This window comes from Sinocyclocheilus anshuiensis, unplaced genomic scaffold, assembly GCF_001515605.1.
Source record: "Sinocyclocheilus anshuiensis isolate Anshui unplaced genomic scaffold, SAMN03320099.WGS_v1.1 scaffold1316, whole genome shotgun sequence".
NCBI lineage: Eukaryota > Metazoa > Chordata > Actinopteri > Cypriniformes > Cyprinidae > Sinocyclocheilus > Sinocyclocheilus anshuiensis.
The window spans coordinates 1,257,284-1,271,493 of record NW_015542553.1 but is presented as its reverse complement, the minus strand read 5'-3'; the positions used below and the strand labels follow the sequence as shown (position 1 = coordinate 1,271,493).

Genomic DNA, 14,210 nt, shown 5'->3' with positions numbered 1-14,210 from the left:
GTAAAAAAAAAAAAAAAAAAAAAAAAGGTAAAAATATTGTACACTACTGTTCAAAAGTTTTTTCTAATCTTTACAGGGTTTCCGGGGTAACTGCTGCATTTAAATGAATTATTATTATTATTATTTCTGCAGTTTAGCGCCATCTGCTGTCAGAGAGTGAAAGTGCGCTTTCATCCAGAGCGTCTCTCACATGTTTCGCCATGTGCTTCACGTCCGCGCTTATTTACATCAGAGTGCGCAAGCGTCTTTCACGCAGCATATGGTGGTGTGCATTTTGACCAGTTGATGGGAAAAGTATTCTTAAAATGCATTCAAAATTCTGAATAATTTGTAATATATAATTATTCACGGTATTTAGAAGTGCCCACGATAACAATATCGTGCATATTCATTACCGTGATATATCGCATTACCGAATACCGGCACAAGTCTAGCTTAGACAGACTGACAGACAGATAGACAGATATATAGATAGAAAAATTATAATGCTTCACATGTCAATCTATTTTGGTTTACTTTTTGTGCTTTACACAGCGATACACTGACAAAGTAAGTGATGTGTAGTCATGAAATATAATAAAATCACATCTCTAGTGGTCAAAGGACACTCATGCTAAAACCAGGAGTAAAATCATGATCAAATCACCTAAAATGGATGCACAAAGACACATAAAGAGGGCCTGTAAACAAACAGGATTGTCATTTTGCATATGATGAAGCCACTGAATGAAAACCACGACAGGTGGGTGCTAGCTGAGGAATGTTCTTATAAAGAATAAATATAAAGACATAATTATCGTCATAGCTAGAATGACATTGTGTTTGTCTTCTTTCATGTTGGAGACTACATTTAATAAGAAGGAGTGACATAAAAGCCTAATTAAGATGGGACTCGAGCAGCTTGATAAAGGAATGCCATGTAATTTACGCTGGTTCTTAAGCATGTTCTAGTTCATTTCGCACCCTGTTACACTAATTAACGGCTGAGACCACGACCGCATGAAATTACAGCCAAGAAAAACGGCGGCTTAACAAAAGGGATTTTGACAGTTCTTGGACAAGTCTGAAGGCAGGTGTGAGCACAACATCAAACAATAATTACGTCTGTCATTGAGAGGCTCGGTACACGCCATGCATTGACTCCTCCAAAGCACAGAAATACAGATGGAGAATTCAAGCATGAAAACCATAACCCGGTGGTGACAGCTTTCTGTAATCATGCCATCAAATGATTCCCAAAATCCCTCTTTAAAGTAAATCCACATAGTGCGATCAACAAAATGTGAAGTTGTAGAGTGATTTGACAGCTGAGCAGAAGACTGTGAAGTAGACTGGCCTGTGTCAGAAGATACTGATGCATAACCAAAACGCTTTACATTCCCATCAAGAACTGACTGCAGTTCAATGCTGCCATCCTGTTGATGCTGTCGATCCCGTAATCTCTTCAACAAAGCAGATGGTTAAAACTTTAAATACACAAAAAACATCCGCTGACCAATCCATCTCATTTACTTGAAAATTCAATGGCTGAGGCACTCTGACATTTAATGAGATTTGAAGAAAACTTTGCACGTCAATTGCAATAAGTGGTTGAGGAGTCCATTAAACAGCACAAAATCTAAATATCTTCAGGTGAAGTGTCATTTATGCACCACTTCCATCAACAAATGGATAAAGTATAAATATATAATAAAAATAGGTAATAAAGTTTTCACAAACACTCATGTCTATGAGTCATAACACCTGCTATGAAATAATTTCCTTTATCAGCTAGGGATGCACCAATATAAGAATTATTTCCCATAACTACAAGCTGATAAAAATGTTCATGTTATAGCCGATAACCGACTAAAATTATAATATTATATAAATTATTTAAATAAATAAAAGCAATAAAAATAAAACCCTTAAAACTAAAAATCATAATTTTAAATGCAACAAGTGAATTTAGGCATCACAACATTATAATGCATAAAATGAAAAATTGATATTCATTTTGATATTTGCTAAAGAGTACATTTAACTGTTAAATTATTAGCGCATTTTACACAGATATTAACTTTAAATACATTTTAAACTTTAAGTGAGCATTAAGTGAGCATCTAAATATAAAAATAAAAGAAATGAGCATGCACAATTAAATATTCTAATTTGGCTCATAACAGATAAAAAATAATAATAATAAAAACTCTAATGTTGAGTGATAACCAATAAATAAATAAATAAATGACCAAACCTCTAATATCGGCCAAAAAACGATAAATGGTTGATTTTAAAATTTTATATTACTTTGTATAAATATCATATATATATATTTGTGTGTGTGTGTGTGTATGTATATATTTTTTTAGAAAATGGATATTATACACAATACACAAATATTATTAAATAAGCACTAGATGATAGCAAAAGTGATCTTAATATAAATGTAGTGTAAATGAGCATGCACATTGCACAATTAAATATACAGTACTGGCCAATAACCGAAATAAATAAATAAAATAATAATAATACTAATATCTGCGGATAATATCTGCATTATGTTCTGCAACATCTAGACAGACCAGGGACTTATGTGAGGATCTTGTTCTTGGACTTCAGCTCGGCCTTTAACACTATCATCCCAAACCTCCTCCTGCCCAAACTAACTCAGCTCTCCGTGCCCACCTCCGTCTGTCAGTGGATCAACAGCTTCCTGACAGACAGGCAGCAGCTAGTGAGGCTGGGAAAATACACATCCAGCACCCGTATAATCAGCACTGGAGCTCCTCAGGGTTGTGTTCTCTTCAGCTACCAAATCTGACCTCAGAAGACTACAGAGGATAGTCTGGACTGCTGAGCGAATCATTGGTACAACCCTCCCTTCTCTCCAAGAACTGTACTCATCCAGAGTGAGCAAAAGGGCTGGCAAAATCACTCTGGACCCCTCACATCCAGAACACTCCCTCTTTGAACTGTTGCTATCTGGTCGACGCTACAGAGCTCTGAGCACCAGAACGGCCAGACACAGGAACAGTTTCTTCCCTCAGGCAATCCATCTCTTGAACACTTGACAATAACTGTGGAACACACACTATTTATTCACTCATACACTTATTTATCTAACACACATACTCAGTCCACATACTCATTTCAATTTGCACATAATATACCTGTACATACAACTGTCTATTGTTATATACCTGTACATACAATTGTCGATTTGTATATTTTTATTCCTTATTTACTTGTTCTTTTTTTTTATTATTATTTTTTTTTATTATCTGTGTTTTTTGTTCTGTCACTGTCATTCTGTTACACTGTGGAAGCTTCTGTCACGAAAACAAATTCCTCGTATGTGTAAACATACCTGGCAATAAAGCTCATTCTGATTCTGATCTGATAACCAATAACCGTTGACTTTAAAGTTCAAATACTGTCACACGTGTACTTGAGGACTTACTGCTGGATGCGCTGAAGAGGAAGCGTTAGCAAGTCCTCAAGTTTCTGCTGATTGAACTCAGGCCTCGACTCCTGGAGCTTTTTAAACCGTCTGAAGGCTTTGCTTTGCTTCACCTGAACCTGAGAAGGAAATGAACCATGAATCAAAGATCTGCTTCTATGAAAACATCCAGATACAACAGTAGAGCACATTTGATAGAGCTAGCGATAACACCGTTTACCTGTTCACCCCCGTAGATGATGCATGTGGCGTGATGTCTACTGAATTGTGCATTCAGTCTCGCTTGTGACTGAATCTCACTCATGCACAACGAGATGAGACATCTCTGTTATCTCTTATCACAACTTCTGAATAGAGCAACCCTGGTTTCATTATTAAATATACATTCACACAAACCAAGTCAGGCTAATGACAGGCAGAGTCTGCATTAGCATAGCAAAATATCACTACTTTATGTAAAATTTGTTTTAAATTGTGCTTCCCCCTGAGAAAAGCATAGGTCGGTGCTACTTTTCTGTGCTAAGTAAATAATAAATAAACATATCAAGTACAAGAAACAATCCATCATCTTCAAACGGCACACACCGTGTACAACACCTGCTCAGCTAACATTTATGGCTGAAGCAGCTGGGGTCTCAATCTGAGAAACACACCAACATTAAATCACCGCATGTCGGACATGCTGTGAGAGGAATCCTTTATTCAGGACAGCCAAAAAAAAAAAAAACCTCTGAATGAATCCTGTCAAATCCAGAGCTTTCCACATTTTAAAAATAATAGGCAAGTCATCAAAACAATTTTAAAAGTCTATTATAAAAAAAAAACATAATTTGTAATAAAATGTATATATTTTGTCTGAATAAAAAAACAAAACATTACAAAATTTAAATATTTAACAAGTGAATTTAAGCATCTCAAAATTATAATGTACAGCATGAAAAATATATTAATTTTGAGTTGCATTATTAGTATTTTTAAAGATTACAACTGTTGTTTTCATTTGACATTTCTATTTATCAAAGATCCCTACTAAATATAGGAAATTTGAATATTTAATCTTAAAATAGAATTATTTTTCATTTAATAATATTTCATATACTTGATTTTCATTTATATTTGATCAAATAAATGTAGCCTTGTTAAACATTTACACCAGTTAAAAAAAAAAAAAAAAAAAGATTTTTATCTGAACATTTAAAAAAAGATTATGTATTGTATAAAAACAGCATAAAAACGGGGTGGGGAATGGGAGGGGCTCATTGGCACAGTGACTAACAAGAAAAATTTAAATTGGCACTTTATGCCCAAAAGGTTGCCGACCCCTGGTATAGATATATTGTGCATTCCTAAAATAATTCAAAACTATCTAGCTACATTTTAACATATTTAAGCGTCACATTATTATATATTTATAAAAGTTACTATTGCACCACACTTCCTTATGTTGTATGTTCTGTCAAGGTTGAAGATTGTATTAAAAAGAAAATTAAAAATGTCAAATTAACATGTATAAAATATGTAAAGAGTCACTGGTTGGGAAAACGTTGAGATCTTGGTCTAGATTGCTATCCTCTTAATAAGCTTCATGGGATGATGGATTTTGAAGGACAAACGAGCCATGTTTTGAATCATGTGACATGGCGAACACACCAGCCCATGTTCCAGCAATTACAGCCATGTAGGCCAAGCGGAGGAATCAATTGCTAACTTAAACAGCTCAGTCTGCAATCAATGAGAATCAGTCAATTGGCCGCAGACGCATTCCTCCTCTTAATTAAGACATTAATATCTGTGAGGCTCCAGGCTTCCCCTCAGATAAATAAAACCAGACGTTAGCATGCAGCTTGGAAGAGCTTTGCTGTGAGGCTAACACTCGAACATATATTCAGTATTAGACACAATTACTGGCATAGCACAAAACACGTTACAATGCCCCCTCAGTTCACCGTAAGCACACAGAATACAGAAGTTAGCATTAGCCAGGCATGCCGATGATTCTTTAACCGCTAACTGATTTGGTCTAACAAGGAATCAGTCATCCGTACACTTGGGTACAGGTGCCTTGCCGAGGGAGGAGCTAATTAGCAAAGAGAGAGACTCCCCATCTCACTTTTTTTCCAGCCGACTGATGGAGGCTGCCCACTTAAGTCAGGCGTAATGAGATGGTAGTGTTGGGCCTAATGGTACCGCTGGGCTTTGCCTGGAGAGATCTGTTTGCACAGAGTGTCATCCGTAAGCCTTAATCAGGTAGGTGACTCCATTTTTTTCACCGTTCCAAACGTCAATCATTCTGAATGGCGATCTTTGAGTTACTGACCCGACATTGTGTCTTCTCTTCTTTTTGCCCCACAAGGTTGAGCCGAGTAATGTGGTAGGGCGAAAAAAGGTGCCATAGATGAGGAGTTGTACAATGATTTAATAGGTTTGGACTAATTAGAAGTAGAGCATGACATACTGTCAATCCTGCACATTACCATAGATCTATATTAAATACATATTCATGATTTCATATCGACAGATGCAGCCACCGGCTTTTTTGTGTAAGTAGGTGACCTCTATCCTGGTAAAAGAAGGCATTTACTCACGAAAAAACCAATACCAGCAACCGTTTGATTTAGTCACTTTCAAATCATAATCAAAAGAGATGGAAAGTGACACAATCAGTGAAATGTAATAATATTCACTTTAATTTACAGCTATTTTCACGCAGGCATTACTCAAGACCGTACAACATAAAGAGTCACACTTGTAAGTACGGTTGTCAGAAGTGAAAGGGGGTCAAATTTAACATGTAAAACATTTAACTTTAACTTACCATGAGGGCTTTTTTAGCCATCTGAATGTTGTCAACGTAAGTATTATACAACTGCAGATGAGTGCAGAACTCCTCAAACCCGACGCCAAACCTCCCCAGTTCTAGATGAGTGAGTAGGGTCCTGTTAAAAACAAGTAAGAAGTAAAAACATTATTTGCTTTATGCAGCGTAATTTAATCAGACTTCAGTGAATTTATCATACCTCAAATGTACTGTAAATTAAAATAAATAAATATTTAACGATTTATATAAAATATACATTATATATAATATAGAATAAATATTTTTAAATTAAAATATTCTATATTAATTAATAAATCCATTCATTATACTTAATTAAAATAAGCTCAATAATAAAAATAGATAAATATATAAGTAAAACATAGATAAATATATAAGTAATAAATACTAAAAATATTGTATATTAATTACTAAAAAATGTATTAATTCATTCATTAAATAATACAATTAATATTATAATTCATTATTTTTTTATTCATTTTAGTCTAAATTCATTTTTCCTGTCATGCAAATGCGCAATTACATATTAAATCATACTTTCAAAGAACCATCATACTGTGTCAAATCATCAACAATTAGTTAACTACTTATAATAAATATTAGGGCATACTTTCACGTTACCCTACCCTGCAGCCTTGCCGCCGCACTCCATACGCAATGATAACCCTGATACTGTTTTGGAAATCAAGGCACTTCTTGTCACAAATAATGAGGGGGGTTAGTTCAGAGGCAGAAGTATTTGCAAAAGGAAGTGTTTTTAGTCAGATTTGTGTGGTGTCATCCGAGGGCCCCTCCCTGTGGGTGACATACTTATTTGAGACAAGGGTGCTGAGGCTAGCGCCCAAGGGCAAGTGTGCGGCGCTTTGTAGCAGGAACGCACTCATTGCGAAACCAGGAACAAAACAAGGTGTTCAAGAGGAATGGAAGAGCTGGTGCTCTGGCTGTCAGGCACATTAGGGTGACATGGGTATAATTCAAGGGTGAGGGTGTTGACACTTGTGAAGGAGCTTATTATCCAAACTAGGCGAGGTAGCTATCGCGCATACATACCGCTTAGACCAAACAGAAATACAGGTATGGAAACACACACACAAACACACTCCCTAATGATGTTCCCTGAGACTTCGTGTTTTTTACATGCTGGAAGAAGGAGCATTTTACGGTTGAAGTTGGGGTGTTGACACTTGTGAAGGAGCTTATTATCCAAACTAGGCGAGGTAGCTATCGCGCATACATACCGCTTAGACCAAACAGAAATACAGGTATGGAAACACACACACAAACACACTCCCTAATGATGTTCCCTGAGACTTCGTGTTTTTTACATGCTGGAAGAAGGAGCATTTTGCGGTTGAAGTTGATTTAAATAGATTTTAATGAAGTTGCGAGCCAAGGTAGCCTCTGTTCGTAATCAGGAGATGTTAGATCAGCCGAGAGAGTTCTAATGAGGGCAAAGGGCGGGAAAAAGTGTTTCCTTTTTCCTCCTCACAGCCAGAGGCTATTATGATAAATATGAAATTATGACTTACATTTTTTATGCTATTTTTTTAGGGCAATTAAATTCTCTGGCCGTCAGGAAGATGACAAAGATAACATTAGCATTCCTCCTGTGTCACGTTAATCTACATTAATTCTTAGTGGTTGCGACATCTGGGCTGGGCACAGACTCAACCAAACAATGGAGGCCAATGTGGCTTCATTTGCGGGAAGCGAGAACCAAGGAATACTAATTATCGTCAATGAATAGTTAGCAGCAACACAAACACTCGTAAAAACACAAATATGTACAGGATCCAAAAGCATCGTTCGGTTTGTAGGGAGACTCCCTCCTCCCTTCAATAGTGACAAGGACCTTCTTCCTTCATATCGGATACTATTTGATCTATTTCCACACCACATTTACTGTCATTAAGAAACCCCCTAGACGCACTCGCTCAGAATATTTATCTCTCAAATACGTATTTGATTCTGTGCTACTTAAGTGACAGCCCTTTCAAGTTGGTGATCACTGTTGCATTCGGTGTATTCTAGGATAATTGGGTTCTTCCCACTATTGCCTCACTCCCCTCATCAGATAAACAGCCATAATTCTGATGAATGGCAGCGGCATGACAATATATTCAAGTTTTGTTTGCGTGTTCAGCAGCGTTTAATGAATACGGTATTTAAGTCTTTACCGACCCAAGAGTATCATGTGATGTACAACGAATGAACTTCAAACCAACTGCATGCTATTCTTTTAAACTTAAATAGTAGCTGACAGATATTTGTATATTTCTAAGAATATTGTCTCATTACTGTCACCTTTGAGGCTGCCATCATTTTGAAGGTTTTTATTGAAAACTGGGAATGATTGGTTTGCATTGTCTTCCGGTTATATAATCACTCCAAATATCTCAAAAATCATAAGACCGTATAAAATTAAAATAAAAAAAATTAAATTTGAAATTATACATCAGAAAATTAAATTCTGTACAAATGTAAAAAAATAAAATTAAAATAAAAAAATGATAAAATTTTATTCTGCCAAATGCATAAAATGTACAAATAAAAAAATTAAAATTTTCATCCTCGTGTTGTTCCAAACATGCATGACTTGCTTTCTTCTGTGGAACACAAAAGGAGAAGTTTTGAAAAATGTTCAGGCTACTCTTTTCCATACAACACAAGAGGATGGTGACCAGGGGCAGTCAAGCTCCACAAAGAACAAAAATCACCATTAAAGTAGTGGTTCTAATGCCATAGAACATGCAAGTTTGTGTGAAAAAGAGTCCAAAAAGTTATTTACAAAAAACATTGCTATGAAATTGGTAGCTATGGTCACCATCAGTTTTGGGGGTAACGCATTACAAGTAACATGAGTTATGTAATCAGATTACTTTTCTTCCCCAAGTAACGCATTACTTTCAAATTTACTAGAAAATATCAGAATTACTTTTTCAAATAAATAACGCAAGTTACTTTGTGACCAGGGGCAGTCAAGCTCCACAAAGAACAAAAATCACCATTAAAGTAGTGGTTCTAATGCCATAGAACATGCAAGTTTGTGTGAAAAAGATTCCAAAAAGTTATTTACAAAAAACATTGCTATGAAATTGGTAGCTATGGTCACCATCAGTTTTGGGGGTAACGCATTACAAGTAACATGAGTTATGTAATCAGATTACTTTTTTTCCCCAAGTAACGCATTACTTTCAAATTTACTAGAAAATATCGGAATTACTTTTTCAAATAAATAACGCAAGTTACTTTGTTTTCCCATTTATTCACTGACACCTCTCCTGTCCCAGTGTTGAGAGAAATTGGGAGTGAGGTGCAGAGGTTAAGACATTTCCTTCAGGCACTTAATTTCACTTTTGGTGGAAAAAGGCCTTTACAAACTTAGAGTTTTTTGTTCAGCTCAGGTGACAAAAAGTAATGCAAAAGTAACAATGCATTACTTTCCATAAAAAGTAAAAGTAATGCATTTAGTTACTTTTTTATGGTGTAAAGCAATATTGTAATGAATTACTTTTAAAAGTTACTTTCCCCAACATTGGTCACAATTCATTCTCATTGTATGGTAAAGAGCAGCTTGGACAGCCTACTAAATATCTTCTTTTTCATTTCACAGAATAAAGAAAGTCAAATAGGTTTTGAAAGACATGAAGATAAATAAATGATTTTTGGCCTAATCATTTAAAATTTAGGTTAAAGTCTACAATGGTTTATAAATTCAGATGCGTTAATACTATTTTTTCCTACTATAAAGTGCATATTGTGTATGATAAGAACAATCTACGGCTCACCTCTTGTCCTTGTTCTCTGTTTTTCTGCATTTCAACTAGTCCAAGATAAAAAGTGATGATTTCAGTTAAGGATTCAAATAACCTTCAGCAGCCAGCACATATATCAACATGCATCTGAAGAAGCTTCCTGATAACGATGTGGTTTTGGAGTATGTGAGCACTTTATTCGTTTTAATTAGTCAGCCACTACTGTCTGTTCACAGATCTAAATTGAGAGACTGCCATTACGCTTCACCCGGCACTTCAATAACCGATTCTAATGATGATATATGGTAACCGAGCACCGATTTATCCAATACATCGGGCTCTGAAATTCAGCCCTCCATCTTCATTCAGCCACTGTTTGTAGAGAGGCCCGTCAATCAGGCATTGATGGGAGCCTCGGGGACCCACGGTGATTCATTATTCAGACAATTTTATGATTCTCAATCAACAGGGCCTGGATAAAGCCCTCAAAGGCAGTCAGTAGTTTCCCTTCCAGTCATTTGGTAATTTGAAATATGTACACAACGAAACCACACGGCAGTAACTCGAATGAGAACTTCGGCCCATTCAGGATTAATGAAATCTCCTCACTAGGTATTTCCTGTTAGCAAATGTCTCTCCGTGCTAGTCAGGCAAATCTTCTAAGATTGATCAGATTGTTAAATATATCAAACACCGCTCACCTGCACTGAGGAGCAATGATCTCTCTATTGCAAGCTTGAAGGTCTTGATAAAAGGCTGGAAGCGTGTTCGCTTGCAGGCTATTGGACATTAAGAGAGGCCTTCTGCTTTTGCTTTCAGATGTGGTACATCAAAACACAAAACGATTGACGAGAGCTCTGTGCCATAGACAGCCTCACATAAAATTAACAAGAACAGGCTTTTTGACACATGTGAGTTAATTTGTTGTTAGTCTGCCCAGCCCGCATGGGCAGATCAATGCCGACTGCTCTTCAGGCCAGTTTTTCTAATGTATTATTTCATCTTCTGCGCCGTTTCCAGCGGCTCTGGCTTTTCATTTGCTCAAGCTGCCATAAAGGCCCCTCAAGCAGAGTGTCTAATCGTCTGTATGCAGAAGAGTCACAGCTGAGTTTCGCGACTTACCATGACCACTCTACCACTGGTAAAAAAAACAGACATTATTAAAGTCATCATGGAATTAAAATGGACTCTGTTTACTGTTTTAAAATTGACATTCCTGCTATTATTGTAGACTATACATCTACACCTCTGAAATGACTTATTCATTCTTTTCAGCTGATGTCACAAATATCTCTCATTTTTCCAACCCATGCCCTTATCAAAAGTGCCAGTACTTCAGTTCAAAGTTGCTAATAAAATTAAAAACATTTTAGTATAATTCAAGTATATGCATCCATGCCCTGCAAGCACTCCTGTTATTTTAGCGTTATTTATATACTTTTGTAGTATTTATTGCTAGTTTGAATGAGCTTTTATTTATAGCTGTTATCTATATAAGTTTTAGGCCTTTTTTATATGCATTTGTAATTTTGTATTAAATGCAATGCAAGTCACTTTGGATAAAAACATCTGACAAATACAGAAATGTAAACTAATTTTTATTTCCGTTTTAGTCATTTTAGTACTTTAACTTATTTCAGTTATTTACCTAAGCAACATTTCTAGTTTAATTTTTTCATCTAATATTTATATTTTATTTTAGCTTTATTTCAGTTACCAAAAACAATTTTTAAAAGTTTTACAATAACAACACTGGTTCATGGTCAAATGCATTTCTTGGTGGATTATTTTTTTGTCTTAAGAGAATGTAAACAGGTCAGACAAAAACAAAAAGGATTTGTATAAAAATGTTAGATATAAATACAGCTCAACAGACCTGCTGCTGTCTATGTTGTCAATATTATTCAATGGATATTGATCCCAAAAAAGAATGAACATCATTGTGTAAACTTATTTCCTGATAAATACAGACTGTTTACTAGTTTAATTATGTTTAAAAATGCAGAGAAAAAAAAAACATTACTTTGTTACAATTAATATTATTATAGCAATAGTATATTATTTAATATTACTTAATAGCCTTTTTTGTACCTAAATGTCCTGTAGCGAGCATATTGTCAAGGTTATGGATTTGTTCCTAAAATACTGACATAAAGCTTGAGTGCCCTGTCCTGCTTTGAATAAAAGCATTTGTCAAATGCATAAGCACAAAACGTGCATTACAGCTAACGAAATTTTGGTATTATAACAACCCTATTCCCCTCCAACCCTCCTCATCTCAAAGATCTTGAATAAAATCAGGTCCTGCACTATTTTTTTTCTATTGAGTGTTACTCAAAAGAGCAAAAATCTGATTGCGTAAGTAAAATGGGTTGTGAATGGTGTTTCATGCTGACTTTAAACCTTGTATTGAATAGCCTGATGCCTATAACTGGAGAATCTGCTACAGTAGTTCAGGTGGAAAGACCATGAGTATCAGTAATGAACGCATGATAATGAACCCTTTCATTAAAAATGCATGTTTAAAACATCAGCGATTGCAAAAAGCTTATTTTTATCAACACAAAAGGCTTGGAAGACACAAACAGCAGCCATTATGAACAGGCCGCCATCTCCTATGATGGTAAGCGTAGAGGGATAACGTAAAATATTCTGGAGAAAGTGCAGCTGTAAGCCTAAATCCAGCATCCGCATCGATTCGCAATCCAATTAAAGAGAATAACATAAGATAAGGCACACGAGGCAATCTCCAAGTTCTCAAACTTGATTCTCCTGTTAGACCCCAATTAATACTCCCCTACCCTCTTGTCCTTTTTAAACGGTATCAAAGCCAGCCACCCTCAGCCGTCTCTCTCCCCTGAGCGCGAATATTCACTTAATTATTTAAAGGATACTTACTGGTTTATTAAATGAATGGATTTAATTGAACTGAAGATGCTTTCTCTAATGTCCTGCCTGAGGGTTCCTTTGGCCTTCAAGATCTCCACAAAGTACTGGAGAAAAGAAAGAGATAGGAAAATTACATTTTCAGATGCCACTCGTACATGACTCTTCATCTTACCGAGAGTGTCACCTCTCGTCACACACCCTTGAGAAAAAGCGAGAACAAATCTGTGAAGAGCTAAGCATTTTGCAGCAATGACATCTCAATTAGAGGGGCCGCATGTCTAACACAACTTCACCAGAGGCGGGAGGTGACGTGGTTTCTCAAAATAAGTTGCGTTTTAAAGTTTAATTAGCTGCGGCATTCAAAAACAATGAGACCGATGTTCGCCATATTAGCTTTTCACGTTCAAATGCCAATTATTTTGATACACAACAAAATACGCACAGAAATGACACTGAAATCTCAGCGATCTTAAAGGTAAAACTAATTAGCTGCGAAATAAAAGCCTTAAACAGGTTATAAACCATGAATTTCAAAAGAATAGCCCTGTGATGGTGTCAAGGACCACTCAATAAACGGAAGACAACTGTTCAAAATATAAAGCGAAGATAATTAGAAATTCAGATTTGTTTTAATTAGGATATTCTAATGATCAACGCATCGCAACAAACACATTTTTCTGTTTCTATGACTGAATCCAGCCCTGACGAGTGTTTCTCCATCAGCATATTGTTCGATACAAGATCGACCAATGTAGCCCATGGGTGTTTGTGTAATGTTTGGCCTGTTGAGAGACTAACCGTGACAACTAGATCCATCTGTTTGCAGTAGCTTTGTTCACTCTGGACTAGCTCGCGGGCCGTGCGGCTCCTCTTCCTCTCCCAGCGGTCCCGCTGCTCCTGAATGCTGTGAATGCCCATGGGGGTGAAAGGACTCGAAGCAAAACTCATGACTGACCAGCTGAGGGTGCTGAATCAAGATCAGTGTTACTACCTACAAACAGTAAATCACTGTTAAAAAGACATCAAAATTACTGGTTGATCAATACTACAATTTAATGACGACAAATTAAATGTAAAAAATAATAAGCTTATAGATCCATTTCCATGCATCAGCAATGAAATCTACATATTTATATTTAATATATATCTAAAGTTGAATTATTATTTATTTTATTTATTTAAACTTAAATACATATACATATGTATGTGTGTACGTGTATGTATGTATATAGCACACACACAGGGTAAGTGTGACGTGAGCATGAGGTCCTGGGCTTTGCACTGGGCT

The 14,210-nt window shown here is 36.0% G+C and overlaps 1 protein-coding gene across 2 annotated transcripts in view; it reads right to left on the bottom strand.

Moving 5' to 3' along the window:
* LOC107694288 (rho guanine nucleotide exchange factor 39-like) overlaps positions 1 to 14,210 on the bottom strand; it is a 41,862-nt gene that overhangs the window by 24,871 nt on the left and 2,781 nt on the right. For both annotated transcript variants that reach the window (XM_016493947.1, XM_016493948.1), the window contains exons 2-5: positions 13,721 to 13,913; positions 12,932 to 13,026; positions 6,258 to 6,378; positions 3,443 to 3,561 (exon numbers count right to left, since the gene is read on the bottom strand). In XM_016493947.1, the coding sequence (XP_016349433.1) occupies positions 3,443 to 3,561; positions 6,258 to 6,378; positions 12,932 to 13,026; positions 13,721 to 13,870 (485 nt within the window). In that variant the 5' untranslated portion in view covers positions 13,871 to 13,913. The remainder of the gene's footprint in view (positions 1 to 3,442; positions 3,562 to 6,257; positions 6,379 to 12,931; positions 13,027 to 13,720; positions 13,914 to 14,210) is intronic.